A 15,787-nucleotide genomic window follows, 5' to 3' on the forward strand; every position below is an offset into this window, starting at 1 on the left:
AAAGGGGAAACTGAGGCACACAGGTGGCAAATCCTGGTCCCTGGCCCCGTGGAGTTCAGGATTGCAAAGGCACAGGAGGAAAAGGCAACCCCTGGATTTGGTGCAGAGAGTGATTTGTGTCTCTGTCCCAGGTATTGTCAGGTATGCAGTGAGTCCCCAGCTCGTGGCAAAAATGCCAATGCTCAGAATGGGATACAAACACTCACAGGAGCTCTGGAAATGCTCCAAGTACATCCCTAGGACTCTGGGTGCATTAATTCCAGAGTACTGGGGTGAAACTACAACTTGAAATCAGGGGTGGGGGATGTCCAGGGACGGGATGGACGCTGTCATTGGAAAGCTGATCCCCTGATGGACGATGCATCAATCTGTTCCTCGCAGGACATGAAGGCGACAGACAAAATAAGCCAAATAAGGGCATTTTTTAGGACACTGAGTGTCTCCTCATTTTTGGAAGCCACGCTGTGAATCCAACTAAATCCTGGCTGTCAGACCCTCCGTGCTAGAAGCGACCCCTCCCCAGGAAATCTCCCAGAGGGATTTTTTCCCACTTCCAAACACCTTTAGGGCACAAAACCCTCCCAGTACCACCCGGCTGCTTTTCCCTCTCCTACAAAGTTTCCCGGTGACCCACGACACCGCCGGGAACGCGGCTATGCCCCGATGGGGAACACCATCCGAGGCACCGCCCGCCCCTCTCCCGCTTCCCCACGGCCCCGTGTCCCCGCTTGAGTCAGAGACAAAGAAGCAAAACCCTCGTGGGCTGCGATTCGCCCCGTGCCGCGAACCCCGACGTCACGGGCGTGCGGCTATAGATGGAGCTCGGGAGCCCGGCGCAGCCCAGCGCAGCCCCCCGAGCTGCGGGATGGTGGCGGCGGGGGGGGACGCGGCGGCGGCGATGGCTCAGAGCACCGGACCGGGCTCCGTGTAACGGGAGAGGGGCCCTGAGCCACGCGCGGCGAAGGCAGCGCGGATCCCGGGTATTCCCCCGTGCCAGGAGGTCGCGGGAACCCCTCTGCGACCCCCGCCCCAAAATCGCCTCGGAGCGCACCGAGGAACGATGAAAAAAAATAATAATTCTGCAAAAAGGGTGAGTAGAGAATCGCTTCTTGGCCGGGGGGGGAGGGAGGGTGAGGGAGGCTCCTGGATGTTTTGGGGAGGGGGGGGTTGGATCTTCGCTTCGCTTCGCCTCTGCTCCCCCCGCGGAAAGCGCACAGACCCCCAAAGAGACCCAAGCCCTGCTCCAGGCCCTGCTGTGCCCCTCCTGCCTCCCGCAGCCGCCTCAGCCACTGGGTGATGTAGGCAGGCAGTTTTCATCTTGGAACACAAGGAAACGATAAAATCCGGAGGCACCATCAATCCCTCGCTCTTTGCCGTGTTGTGTGTGTGCTGCACCCATCGCTGCCTACGGAGATACCTCTGATATAAACCACCCATAGATTTCACCTCTTGGATTAATTGCTGATAAAAAAAAGCTCCAAAATGCCATTTTCACCGCAATATAAAACCCCAGCTGGTTTAAATTCCGCCCATCCCCCTCCTGTTCCCCTTTCCACGGGTAAATGCCCGTTGGATGAGGCGATAGAGAAGCCGGCCTGGCTTATATAACCACGGAGAGAACCCTGCCCGCTCCTCGCAGCGTCCTCCCGATGCTGCTCCTGCACAAAAATCCCCGTGGAGTGACCCCGGGGAAGGACTCGGTCCCGGCGTCGGCGGAGAGAGGGGCCGGAGGGAGGGGGAGACAAAAGTTGGGCAAAGAGGGAAGTGGGGTGGGGGGAGAAAAGGAGTGTAAAACCAAGAATAATCGCGGTTTTCCCCCCATTTTCTTCCCTCTCCCCTTTGTGTTAGGGGAACCAGGATGGAAACCAGCAACCTGCGCAGCCGGAGAAGGTCGGCTGGGTGCGGAAATTTTGCGGGAAAGGCATTTTTAGGGAAATCTGGAAAAACCGTTATGTGGTTCTGAAGGGAGATCAGCTTTACATCTCGGAGAAGGAGGTAGGATCGGTTTCAGTTTCCTTTCCCATCCCCCCCTTCCTCTCTTTGCATATGAAAGGCGCAGCCCCGGCCCTTCCCAGCGCCAGCCGGGCCGAGGGGGTTCCGAGGGGGCTTCTTCTTCTCCCCGGGGCTGGCGCCGGCCGGGGTCGGGGTCGGGGTCGGCTCTGACAGCGATTCCACAGACAGCTCTGCTGGGAGACATTTTCCCAGCGTGGAGACACGAAAGGATTCACTTAGCGAGAGTTAAACCCCTCCAACCTCTTTACAGCAATGCCGGCTCCTTCCTTTCTGTGCCTGTCCTTGAGCCCAACACTGCCTTGTTCCCAGCTGCTCGCTCTCTGTTTGGAAATAACTCCACTCTCCCGACTGGAACCGAGCCATTTACAGGTCGATCTCTTGGGTTTTTCATGAAATTTCAGCCCGGATCGACATCCTGGTGTAACACGTGCCCTGGCCCTGGTCTCCTTGCTGGGCTTTGGGGTTTAACGTGCTGTTGACATTGGAGGTAATCGGATGTGACTGGCAGGCTGAGGCAGCACCTGGCTGTCCTTGCACGCCCCCCCTGTGCTTTTTGTCTCCATAAATCCATCAGGGAGAACTCCCCAGGCCAGAGCCTTCCTCCTTCCCATCATCTCTGACATCCCAGGGCTGCACTGGGATGGTGGTGCCCACAGCAGGCTGGGGGGTTGCTCCAACTCAGGGAATTTGGGATAAAATCCTGGTCTCTCTGGGTTTCCCCCCTCCATGGAGCTAATTTCCTGGTAGTTGGATGCCTGGCCTGGCTCTACCTGGAGAGAGGAAGGGATAATTTGATTTAGGGCTAGTTGAGCGAAGGATGTGGCACAGGCAGAGGGCCAGGGCTACTTACAACAGAGAAATGGCTTTAAAAAGTGGATTGAATGCCCAGGTGGTGCTGAGCTGCTTGCTGAGCTTGCTCCCATCAACCTCCTGGCTGCTCCAGAGCCAGAGGGAAACACAGAAAAGCCAACAGATGTCCAGGTAGCTACAGATCAAATCCAGGTGTGCTGTGAGCCCAAGACAGGATGAGGCTGGAGGGGCCATGCAGAGCCTGCTCTGAACAAGAAGCTCTTGTTTGTGTTTCAGAGAGGGAAAACCTCACAGGTTTTGAGGTTGAGGCAGCCCCATGTGTGTGAGGGACCATAAATAACCTGCAGCAACCTCTGCTGAGGCTTTATATGGAAGAATGTGTGGCCAGCAGAGATGACATCTGCTGCTGGAGTGTGCTGAGGTGACTCTGTGCTGGCCATGGAGGTGACAACGTGCTGCTGGTGTGCCCTGAGGTGACTCTGTGCTGGCCATGGAGGTGACAACGTGCTGCTGGTGTGCCCTGAGGTGACTCTGTGCTGGCCATGGAGGTGACATCTGCTGCTGGTGTGCCCTGAGGTCACTCTGTGCTGGCCATGGAGGTGACAACGTGCTGTGGGTTGCTGAGGTATTGTGTGGCATGGAGGTGACAACGTGCTGCTGGTGTGCCCTGAGGTCACTCTGTGCTGGCCATGGAGGTGACAACGTGCTGCTGGTGTGCCCTGAGGTCACTCTGTGCCTGTGGCAGGGGCTCTGGCATCCTGGGGGTCTCATTGTGGGGAGTCCCCAGGGGTTCCTGGGGGGTCTCAGAAGGTGCTGCAGGGTTTGATGCCAACTCAGCAAAGCCAGGAGCCCTCCTGGGCCCCAGGGAAGGCCAACATGTGGCTCCAGGCTCTGCTCCCACAGCACCTGCTGTTTCCTGGCAGCTCATCTCCTGTTCCAGAGGTGGTTCTGCAGGTGAAGCCACATTCCCAGCCCTCCCCACCATCTCAGAGCAGAAAGGGTTAAATCCCAAGGCTCCTGGAAGCTCCCCGGCTCTGTTAAATGAATTCAAACCAGACATTTATTTACTTCTGCCTGAATTTCTCCACCTGGGAAGCAGGACAGTGAATCCGATCTCCCCAGAGAATTGTGTTCCACACCAGGATCCCTTGGGAAGTAGATCCCCCTTGGCTAGGGGCAGGTGTTGATGAACTGCTCAGAGCTGAGCACGGGCTGAGGTCTGGAATGGGGAGATTTCCAAAATTCAGACTTCAAAAATCCCATCAATATCCACGCTGATTCCTCCTGGGAATCTGGGTGCTTTTCCAGTTCTCTGTCTAGGACAGACCTGGGCTTGCAGGTCAGAGACCAGCCCTGATTATTCCATTTTGTCAGGAGAATTTGGGAATGCCTGATAGGAGCCTGGGCTTCTCCCTGGCAGAGCCGAGTGTGTAAGGAGAAGAAATTTAATTTTTCAGCCCAGCTGATGGAAAATGCTAACGGGGTGTTTGAGTGCTGCCCTTTGAAAGCTGTGGGACTTGTCTGACACCTCCCGAAAGTGGAGCTTGAGGCTCTGGCCGTGCTCACTCTGCTCCCCCACGGCTGCTGAACTCCGTGAACTCACACCAAAATCCTTGGTTATTCAGCGTTTGGTCATCAGCCAAACCCAGCTCTGTAGAGATGAGCTGCAGCGAGCCGAGCTCTGCTGAGCACACCACCACCACCTCCTTAACTCACTCTTGCATTCTTTCCCCTCGCTCCCTCCCCCCCGGCACATTTCTGGGAATTGTTCCCTGTTCCTGGCCCAGCTTTGTCGCTGCCTGTGCCGGGGAGCAGCGGCCGAGCTGACCCAGCCGGGCTCGGCATTTCCTCGCAGGAAGCCGCGGGCTGCCAGACAGCCGAGCCCGGCTGCGAGGGGCGTGAGGAAACGCTTCTCTCGAGCTTTCGTTTGTTTGCTACCAAAGGCATCGGCTCAATTAGCACGAGAGCACTCGAGGAGGTGCCGCTGGGGCTGGGGGTGTGTTTGCATACTCGGTTCTCTAATGCTCCGTGGGGTGTTTGCCCTCAGTGAGTGCTGCTGAACACAGCACAAAGGGATTTTGGGAATAAATTCCTCCCTGGCACAGGCTGCTCCATCCCTGGAAGTGTCCAAAGCCAGGCTGGATGGGGCTTGGAGCAATCTGGGCTAGTGGAAGGCGTCCCTGTCCCTCCAAAACCATAATTCAGCGATTCTGGGGGACCTGTGTCCCTGGTAGCCTTGGTGGTGACTCTTTGGAGAAGGGATTGAAGCTGTCACCACCCCCTGATCAGCTAAGGGCAGTGTCCTGGCTGTGACAAGCACTGGACAGTCCCTGTGTGCACCCCTGTCCCAGTGACAGCCTGGCTGCAGCCAGGTCTGCAGGAGCCTCAATCCCCTGCTGAAGTAGAGCCGCTCAGCTGGCGGAACTGAAACTTTGGTTGTACGCTACAAGGGGAACTGTCTGTCCCAAAACTGCCCATGTTTGGGTATTTGGCTGTACAGAGAGTCTGGAGGTTTCTGGTTACATCCTGAGCCACACTTGACCCACCCCCTACAAGTGTCCCATGGGTGTCTTGTGATTTTTTGTACCTTCCTCATTTTTCTGTGTCCCATTGCAGCTCAAACTGCTCAAATCCTCACCAAACATCCCAGGCTGGTGTGACTGAGCACCTGTGCATGGTTTGGCCACAAAACACAGCCCTGAGCTGGGTCCAGGAGGTTTGGAGTGACTGCAGGTCACGGCTTGATGAGGAAATCTAAACTCTCATCAGTGAGAGACCCAAGGGTGGTTAATTAACCCAGGCCAGAGACCCTCCTGCTGCCAGTGCACTGCCACGAGCCTGGAGCAGCCCTTTGGAAGCACAAACAGCTGTGACCCTCTGGAGAAGGGATTTGGGTGCCATGGTTGGTGTTCTGACCCATTACATGCCCACATCTCAGGGCCCAGGGAGTGCTGGGTGCCCCTGGGGCCAGCCTGGGCAGGCAGCAGCTGCGGGGGAAGGAGTGCAAGGAATGCAGCTCCCTCCTTGGATCCCAGCAGAGTCAGCACTGTCAGCCTTGGCACAGGCAGGGGCAGCTGCCAGGGGTGTGAGATCTCATGGCTGCACAGAAATGTTCCCTGCTCTAGGGATGAGAGATGCTTCTGATTCCTTTTCCATGCCTCAGTTTCCCTTCCCTCACCTGGCCACAGGTAGGAGGCAGGTGGAACTGCAGGGCAAGGTGGTTTTGCCTGCCTCAAATGGGTACAACTCAGCAATGCCAGCTCAGACAGCCAGGGCAGCACCTGCTGGGATTGATTCACCTTAATCCTTCCAATCCTGAGCTCCCCGCAGGGCACAGAGAGCAGAACCCACCTGCTGGTGAGGCTCTGAGATCCCTCAATTCTTAAACCCTTGGCAGCTGTGGGGAAAGAAAGACCTGCTGGAAACCTCCCAGCAGGGAATGGTTTTGCCAAAATCAACCACCAACCTCTTGCTTCACCCCTTCCTACTGAGAGCTAATAGCAGAGGCTGCTTCCTCCTCCTGGGCACTGCCTGGGTGCTGGGACACATCCAGCCAGATCCTCTTTGAAGGAGCCTGGAAGGTTTGATTTGGATGGCCCCTATCTCACTGAGAACATAGAGGAGGTGACACCCTGCAGGTTTGTCACCCCCCTGTGACTGACACAGTGACTGGGATCTCAGCTTTGTTGCCCACATGGCTCCTCAGGGGCTGCTTTTGTCCTGTTCTCACAGAGAATGGGCTGCAGGACTGTCCTCAGCCTCTCCTACCTCTGAGGCTGCTCTGAGCTGCCTCTCATGCCACCACCTCCCTCCTTTTGGCCTCAGGAGCCTCCCACAAAGGACAAAAGGGCTGGCAAGTGCATCTAGAGTTGCCTTTCACCTTCCTTGTCCAGGTTTCCAAGTGCCTCTGGAGTTGCCTTTCACCTTCCTTGTCCAGTTTCTCTCTCTGCACACTGGATGCTCTGTTACATGAGTGAGACACCCACTGTTCTTCCTGTGCCCCCTGGGATTTCTGTGCCACCACAGCCCAGGCTGCTGCTGACCCTCTTCCCCCAGGAATCCCACTGTGGATGTTGCTTATTCCCAATTTTAAGCATTTTATAAGGGGTCACACACAGGAGCAGGATCCCCTCAGCGTGTCCCAGTGCAGTGTCAGAGCCCTGGTGTCATTCAAAGGACGAGCTGCACCTGCAGGGTGTTTGTCTGAACCAAAGCCACCTGCTCTGTCCTGCAGCCTCCCGGGGATGCTCCTGCAGGCAGGAGGTTGAGTTCCAGCTGTGTGAGCTCTGAGGAGGAAGGGCAGGGCTGGGGAAGCCCCAGTGACCCACATGAGCAAACATCTGGAGCGGAGGCTCTGCTCACAGCTGGGGGCTGGGAGGGGGATCAGCTTTTCCTGCTGCAAATGAGTCGGGCAGAATTCAGCCGAGATTCTTGGAAAGAGGTGGATTGGAGGATGGGAGTGGGAAGAGATCAAAGCAGATTAGCAGCATGGGGAGGATGTGCAGCCAGACAGTCTCTGTTATCACACCCAGACACAGGGGATGTGTCACAAGCAGGAACCAGCTCCGGGATGGCAGCGCCGGTGATTGTCCTGTGGATCCTGGGGACACAGTCAGGATGAAGGATAGAGGGGAGCTGTTGTCATCAGGCAGGGCCAGATGGTCAGTTTATCCATGCCCCTGGTTAGGAAGCTGGTTTAGTCACCCTCTTTGATTAAATTCTATGGAGGAATCATAGGGAGTTCCTTCAGTGCTTCCCAAAACTGTGGAGGAAATGTATGAAATGGGGTGGAGTCCCTTCAGGAAATCCAAGGGCTCAGACCTCAGCACCATCTGCCTTCCCAGCACCCAAGGTACACACCCTGCACCACTGAGGCAGCCTGGGATGACTGGCTGGAGTGGGATTAAGCAGATGGATGTAGATTTGAGCCTGCTGCAGTGCCTGTAATGGACATGCAAACCCTAATTCCTTGTGTTTACCATGGAAGAGCAGAGCTTCCCTGCTGTAGGAGTAGGATTGAGGGAGAACAATGAAGAGGAAGGGTACAGACAGCTTTGCCACATCCCCTTTGCTCCAAGTGTCCCTGAGGGATGGCACTGTCAGGGGTCAGCATCCAGACCCCTACGTGCCCCTAGATCCCTGAGCTGCAGCCTCAGTGACCCTGTGCAAGCTCCATCTTTCATCTGAGCCTCTGTGACACTGATCCACCCCATGTCCCTGTCACACTGTGCCAGTGCAGAGTGTGTTGGGGAACAGACCTGGAAAATGGGAGATCTTGTAAAGTGGTCACTCAAAAGGACTCTTTAAAGGACACTGAGCCTGGCAGCCCCTGCCTTTGTGGGTAGAAGAGGCAGGAATTAACCTGGCAAAGTGTGATTTTCTTGCTATCCTTCTAAATATGGCCCCTCATTCCAGAAGAGACAAGTCAAAACCCTCATGTTGAAATCCTGCTGCCTGGAGCAGCAGAGTCTCTGTCTGACATCTGCAAAGCTCTAATTTTCTTGCTGTTTTGCAGGTAAAAGATGAAAAAAACATACAGGAAACGTTTGATCTGAGTGACTACGAGAAATGTGAAGAGCTCAGGAAGTCCAAAAGCAGAAGCAAAAAGAACCACAGTAAATTTACCCTTGCCCACTCCAGGCAGCCTGGAAACACGGTATGTGGGGCTTGCCCAGATGCAGCCAGCCCAAGAGGTGGCTCCAGGGGTGGGCAGGGATGTGGATGGTCCTGGGGGATGCAGGGAAGGGAGGGATGTGGGTGGTCCTGGGGTTTGCTGTGTGGGAAAATCAGGGCTGGAGGCTCAGCTCTGCTTTGCCTTCTCTGTGAAGGCTTCACACTGACCAGGGCTCGTCTCTGTGTGTGTTCCAGCACTGACCTGACTTCCTTCTTTTGTAGGCACCAAATCTGATCTTCCTGGCTGTGAGTCCAGAAGAGAAAGAGTCCTGGATTAACGCCCTCAACTCTGCAATCACACGTGCTAAAAACCGGATCTTGGACGAGGTGAGTGGGATTGACCCTGACTCAGCCTGGGTGAAGGTCTGAGATTCCTGGAACAGCCCTGTCTTGGGGATACATCCACACAAAATGTCTCCAGCAGAGCTCAGCCCCCTTCTCAAGGGGAGTGTGAAAGTCCCAGTTACACAAAGCAGCTTCTGCCAGGGAAAATAACAGGGCAGCTCCAGTTCAGCCTCCTCCTGGGGACTCGGGGTGTACTCAGAGCCCCAGGTGGGCTGGCACAGGCAGGTCAGGGTGAGCATTCCCACACAGTTTCCTTCAGTGGGAAGGAGAATCTGCCTGGAACAAGCTGAGCCCTCGCTCCAGGGCTGACTCTCACATTAATGTTTCATGGCAACTCTTCCTCAGCTCAGACCTGTTTCAGATCTCCCATTCACACTCAGCTTCCTACAGCACCATGGCACTGCCAGGAGGCTCTTTGCTCTCCTGGATGGCAGCACAGAGCCTGAAGTGAAGGAAAACCAAGGTCAGGCTATGGGAGAGGTTTTAGAGCAGGAGGCAGCACAGCAAACACCAGAGAGATGGATTCCAGGAGAGCCTGTCACAAGAATCTTTGCAAACAGGTTCACTTGTCAGGAATGACTCGAGCAGATGTAATCCCATCACGGCACAGAGGGGAGAAACACTGGGTCACTTCCAGAGCTGGACTGCACACCCCATTCCCTGCCAGCCTCTTCTCTTACAGCCCCAGGAGCTGGGAATGGCTCCTGTTCCCTGCTCACAGCCTGTGTCACCCTGCAGGTCACCGTGGAAGAGGACAGTTTCCTTGCCCACCCTACACGTGACAGAGCCAAGATCCAGCACTCCCGGCGCCCTCCCACGCGGGGTCACCTCATGGCTGTGGTAGGTACAACCAATCCCAGACACCTGCTTAGGTCAAATTCCCCTGGAAACGTTCCATTTGTGAGTGGAGTTGTTGGAGCTCCATCCTGAACTGAGAGTTGCCATGAGGACAGCTCAGGTGAAATTCCCCTGGAAGTGTTCCATTTTTAAGTGGAGTTGTTGGCTCCATCCTGAACTGAGAGTTGCCATGAGGACAGCTCAGGGTCATCAACTGGGGTGAAATTCCCCTGGAAGTGTTCCATTTTTAAGTGGAGTTGTTGGCTCCATCCTGAACTGAGAGTTGCCATAAGGACAGCTCAGGGTCATCAGGTTGGGTGAAATTCCCCTGGAAGTGTTCCATTTGTAAGTGGAGTTGTTGGTAGGTACAACCAATCCCAGACTCCTGCTTGGGTGAAATTCCCCTGAAATTGTTCCATTTGTAAGTGGAGTTGTTGGCTCCATCCTAAGCTGAGAGTTGCTCTAAGGACAGCTCTGGGTCAGCTCTCATCCTCTGTTCTCGTGGACCACTGCACTGTAAATCTACCCCTGAGCTCTGTCTCTGAGTGAGGGAGCATTCCCCCTCCCTCCCTGCAGTGCAGACACCCCTGGAATTAGGGACAACCATTCTGGTGCCAACTCAGCTCTGCTTTCTGCTCCTCCAGGCATCTACCTCAACCTCTGACGGAATGCTGACCCTCGACCTGATCCAGGAGGAAGACGCCTCTCCGGAGGATCACGGCACCTGCGAGGAGAGTTTCCGGGTGGATCTGGACAAATCCGTGGCACACCTGACCGCGGGGCGGCGCCGCTCGGACTCGGAGAACACCAAATCATCGGAGAAAGGGCGGACAGGGAGCCTCCCCCGACAGGAGGCGACCCCGTGGGACAGAGCCGGGCAGCGCAATGACTCCTTTGACAGAGGGACCATGTACACACCGCAGGTCCCCAAAAAGCTCTCACACTCAGAAAAGAATAAATGTGCCTCCATGGAAGAAATCCTGTCCCGACGGGACTCTTCCACACATCGGGCGGTGCTGAGGAAGGGGCTGGAGGCTCAGTTTGCCTCGGCAGAGCCGGAGCAGCTGACCCGGATACAGGAACTGGTTGCACTGAAACTGGAAAAAACTCAGGAACTGCTGACAGAGGTGAAGGGCTACGGGGAAGGCAAGAAAAAGACCAAGGACTCCAACACCAGCACCACCATCACCACCACCTCTTCTTCCTCATCGTCTTCTTCCAAGTCGGACTCTGAAAGGATCCTGCAGGAATCTGAGAGGCTGCTGGGGGAGGCTTCCTCCACCTGGAGCCAAGCCAAGAGGGTGCTGCAGGAGATCAAAGAGCTGAGGGACCTGTACAAACAGTTTGAGCTGCAGCAGTCAGACTCGAAGCCCAAACAGAGCTCACAGTCGCAGTTTAGGAAGAGCATGATGTGAAGGCAAGCCTTGGGATGGGAGGGAGGGACTGGGAAGGGCGGCCATCTGGTCTTTTTTTTAATTATTACTATTATTTACAGTGTTCAAAAGAGTGAAAAGGTGCCTGCTCTCACCCAAATTTGCTTCTCAAAGCTTGGACCCTTCCTTTCCTCCATCGCATCCCCTGATGAATCAACCCAGTGTTCCAATAAATCAGTTGCAGTTTATACCTCCTTTGTAAGAGCTCCCTTTGCACTGCAGCTCCTGTCACGCTCCAAGGACAGGAGCAAGTTCTGGTTCCTGGAACTGCCCATGTCTGCCTGGAGCATCCTGTGGGGTAGAGCTGGATGAGCCCTGGAATTGCTGCTCTCATGTCTGGGCTGTGCCCCAAACTCTCTTTCACCAGGACATTTGCCCTGTTCCCTCTCAGAAATAAATGACATTAAAAGGTCAAAAAAGGTGTCCATCCCCACCACTGCTTGAAGTCCCCATTACCCAGGAACTCTCCTGAAGATGTGGGAACTTCTGATCACTAAGGCATTTGCTGGGTGCAGCTCTCAGAGCTCTGTCCTGGCACAATCTCCTGGAAAACCTGGGGCTGGCTGCTGTTATTTTGGGGTGCACACAGAGCCCTCCAGAAGGGCAGCAGTGACACAATCCATATCCACCCTTCACAGACCCCCTTGGCCCTGAGCAGTGGGAGGTAGCAGTGATGTGTCTTCCCTTCTGTGCAACCACAGGATCAAAGCCTTGGATTTGACAGCCCACACAGGCAGCCGGGAGGGGTTTAGGCTTTTCCATTCTAATTTCTCTTTTTTTTTTACCTTTTCTTTGAGCTGAAAAGTCAGGGGGTGTGTGTGGGAGCCAGACACCACAAGCCAATGGCAGTTTTGGTAGGTTTGCTTTGCTCTCTCAGGTGTCATAGTCAGACAGCAGCAGGCTCTGCTTGGGCTGCCCAAGATGTGAATCAGCCCTGCTGGAAGGAAAGCTGAGCCCAGAGCAGAGCTCAGATCATCGCCTCACAGGCTGGCTCAGCTTTCCCACCCACCAGCAGGACATGGCTGTGGCTCACAAGTTCACTCCTGGTAACATCCAACTGTTCCTTGTTTTTTAAAAGGAAACCTAATTCTTTTACCTACATGGCAAATAGTCCACAAAAATATTAAACCCACAGAGTTACTTCCTGGTCATAGTTAGTGTTTTCTCTTTCCTGCCTGTGATGACAAGATTTTTCTAAATTAAAGAATAAATAAAACCAAACCCCAAACTTTTCTCAATGAGTTTGGGTTAACCAGACTCCAATGATACTTCCAGGGATAACTTTTCACGTTGATGAACTGGATTGCTTCAAAAAGTTTTTTGCAGAGAACCATTGAACCTCCCTTGTGTCCTGAATCCAGGTAGTGCCAGTCTCACACCAGCAACTCTCCTTTGATTTTTGGAATGCTCATTGCCATGCAGAGACCTCTGGAAAAGCCAGCACACACTGTGGGAAGGGCTGAAAGGAGCTGGTGCACACCTGAGCAGCCCTGCCCTGCTCTCTCCAGGGAGACCCTGAAGCTCTTACAGGCAATTTTGGGGATCTTGCCTCTCTGCTCACCCCTCAGTTTTCCCCCCTCTATTCCCCTGCTGCCCCCTGCCCTCCCAAAGCCTCTGGCACGGTGCAGGGAGCCCCGGGGAGCTGCAAAGCCAAGGGCAGCACAGAGGTGGCTTTGTGCATCGCCCCCTGGCCGGTGGCTCTATCCATGCGGGAATAACACTGCACAAAGGGGCCGCGCTGGCCCAGCAGCGCAGCAGCCGTCTGCCGTGCCCAGAAATTGTCCACCGTGGCAATTATGTAGGGTCTGGAGACAAAACATTGGATCGTTACAGGAATACAGAGTGCCCTGGCCGGGCAGCGCACAGCAGACAAGTCTGAAGCCTGATAATGGCCAAGAATTCTGGGTTCTGCCCAACTGTGCCTTGAAAACACGAACGGGGGAAAAAAGGGGGCTGGGAAGGGGATTTCCCATTACACTCCAGGGAGACGGGATTGGGACTGGATTCTTAAGATGTAGGCAAAGCGTCTCCTATAAAAATAGCTGCAATTTGCTCAACACATGCTGAGGAGTGGGCAAACGTGTGCTGCGCTCGTCAGCTGGCACTCGGTTCCTGCACTCCCTGCCGGCTTCCCAGCACAGCCAATCCCCGGAGTCCTCCCGCTCGCAGCCAAATAAGGACCGCGGGCCGAGGATCCCCGGCTGCACGCGGCGCTCAGGAGCCCACCCACCCTCCCAGCCAAAGCGCCTTTTTTGGATTATTTTCTCCCTCACTGCTTCGCAAGCTTTAAGCAAACCCCCTCCTCCCTCCCTCCCTCTCTTCCTCCATCCTCTGCCTTTCTAAGGGAATTAACAGAGAGACACCTTAGGATGGAATTCTTGGGAAGGAATTCCTCCCTAGGAGGGTGGGGAAGCCCTGGAACAGCGTGCACAGAGAAGCTGGGGTGGCTCTGTCCCTGGGAATGTCCAAGGGCAGGTTGGACAGGGCTTGGAGCAGTTCTGAGTGTCCAAGGGCAGGTTGGACAGGGCCTGGAGCAGTCTGGGATAGTGAAGGTGTCCCTGCCCGTGGCAGGGATGGACCTGGATGAGATGTAAAGTCCCTCCCAAGTCCCAAACATTGTGTAATTAAATTATTCTATGAAACACTTAAATTATTCTATGAAGCACCCAACACCCTGGGAGGACAGGGCTGAAAATCCAAGAAACCCCCACAAGCTCAGACAGAGCTGACCCCACCCCAGAGAATTCCTGCTCATGGAGAACATTTTGGGGTGCAGCCCCACAGATCAGCCCCATGGCTGCCCTGAGTTTCACCCAGTGCAGCTCTGGGGACAAAAGGAGCAGCTGCAGTGTCTCTGCAGTGCTGAGAGGCCTCTGGAAAGCAGGAGGAACTGATTAAGAGGCTTTTGGTGGCTTTAAATAGAATTTACACTTGGAGGAAACTTTCACGCTGCTGATGGGTGGCAAAACTCGGGTGTAAAGCAGAAATGGGTTCATGTTGTTCCAGTAGCAGTGGGCTATTCTGCAGGCTGGAATTGCACCTAACAAAGCAGTTCACAGCAGTAAAATTGGGGTGCATAAAGTCCAGTTTTGCCAGCAGTTTCCAACGTTGGAAAAAGCCCCTAACTTCCCAAGTGGAGCAGGAGCACTGAACTCATGGCAGAGGGCTCTCAGGCTGAGGAGGGGGTGGATAAATACAATTTATCCTGCTGTGCAGAAGGATTTCTTGGAGTTACCGATGGAGAAAACTGCAGAAATGGTTGCTTAATTTGTTATTCTGCAATAAGGCAAATGCTTTAAAAAGTGAAAGTAGGATTTGTGTCCAGAGGTGGAAGGTGGGAAGCCATAGACCCTCCAATATCCAACTGAATAATAATTCAGCATATCTTTATAATAATAAATAAATAAGTAAATAAATAAGTAAGTAAATAAGTATAAGTAAATGTAAATAAATAAATAAATAAATAAATAAATAAGTAAATAAATAAATAAATAAAATTCTTTGGGATCCCAAGGCACTCTGATATGTTATCAGAGCTGGGGGCATTCTTTCCTAGACATCTGTGTCAGCAGCTGTAGGTGAACACCTGGAGCTCCAGAAATGTCACTCACTCACACCCTGACCCTGTCCCTCATCAGCTTTTACCCCCATGGGACAATCAGTTTGGACTTTTGAAATAAAATGGGAAATGTGGTGCTTCCTACCTTGGAGTGCTGCAGGATTAAATCTTCTTCCAAGTCCCTAGAGAGGAAGAGACATAAAATAGTTTGACCCACATTTACCAGAATAATTATTGACTTAAAAGTTCCAACTGGGTTTTCAAATTAAAGCTCAGCAAGAACAGACCCACTTCCCTAAAAAAAAAGAAGGAAAAGGGGAAAATTCAGTGGTTTTGTATGCCAGATATACCTGTGTGCAAAATGGATCCCTGGAATAAGCACATGTGGAGATTTGTGTGTCTTCCCTCTCTTTAGGAAGGAATTCTTTGAGATACACAGTACAGTGCCTTGGATTTTTTTTCCCTAAATCTAATTTGAGCTGTCAGAGTTCCTCATCAGGCTCAGAGATCCCCACACTCCTCTCCCTGAGTGCCCAGAGGGGCTGGTTTGACACAACACCTGGTAAAGTGACACCACAGAAAAGGTGAATTCCTTCCTGTTGGAAATGTTTCCTGAGCCTGGCCCAGGAATATCAAATCTCTGCTTTCACACTCTGTTGATTTGTTTGAATCTATAAAGTGTCCTGAGGGACTGAAAACTACAGTGATTCTTCCACTTCCTTAATTTGTAATGTGTTAAAAAATTTATTGCTCTGTTTTGATACAAATCAACACAGCTCAGAGGCAAGAGAGGATTTTAAAAATCTTTTTAACATTTGGAAATGCTTGGGAGAGGCCAGACCAGCCAGAGTTCAAAGGGCAGAGCTCAGCCCCCTCCTGACACCAGTGGTTTGGGAGTTCTGCACTGAAATGGTGATTTCTCCTTCCAAACCCCTGCCCTGGGGCTGAGGGTTGGAATAAAGAGCCCATACATGTAGGACAGAAGCACAGAGGGAACCATTCAGAGGCTGGAGGAATCTGTGCCTCACAGGCTGATACTGGACAGCAGGCAAAGGTCTGGCACGGACTGCAATGAGCCAGTGGAGATGTGGACATCATTATTTAAAGGACTCTCAAC

The 15,787-nt window shown here is 53.5% G+C and overlaps 1 protein-coding gene across 1 annotated transcript; it reads left to right on the forward strand.

The window, feature by feature from the left end:
* Positions 1 to 794: 794 nt before the first annotated feature.
* Positions 795 to 11,301, forward strand: PLEKHO1 (pleckstrin homology domain containing O1). Its single transcript, XM_030965491.1, has 6 exons — positions 795 to 1,090; positions 1,849 to 1,995; positions 8,339 to 8,479; positions 8,719 to 8,823; positions 9,580 to 9,681; positions 10,323 to 11,301. Exons 1-6 carry the CDS (start codon positions 1,061 to 1,063, stop codon positions 11,091 to 11,093), a joined length of 1,296 nt encoding a protein of 431 aa, XP_030821351.1. The 5' UTR covers positions 795 to 1,060; the 3' UTR covers positions 11,094 to 11,301.
* The last annotated feature ends 4,486 nt before the right edge of the window (positions 11,302 to 15,787 follow it).

Source organism: Camarhynchus parvulus, chromosome 25 (genome assembly GCF_901933205.1).
Source record: "Camarhynchus parvulus chromosome 25, STF_HiC, whole genome shotgun sequence".
In the NCBI taxonomy this organism is placed as follows: domain Eukaryota; kingdom Metazoa; phylum Chordata; class Aves; order Passeriformes; family Thraupidae; genus Camarhynchus; species Camarhynchus parvulus.

What these genes read in the sequence shown, in the direction of transcription:
- PLEKHO1 (XM_030965491.1), top strand. Translation starts at nt 1,061, where the DNA reads ATGAAAAAAAATAATAATTCTGCAAAAAGG. An exon ending in TTTACATCTCGGAGAAGGAG is followed by an intron (nt 1,996 to 8,338) that starts GTAGGATCGGTT and finishes GCTGTTTTGCAG; the next exon opens with GTAAAAGATGAAAAAAACAT. An exon ending in GGGGTCACCTCATGGCTGTG is followed by an intron (nt 9,682 to 10,322) that starts GTAGGTACAACC and finishes CTGCTCCTCCAG; the next exon opens with GCATCTACCTCAACCTCTGA.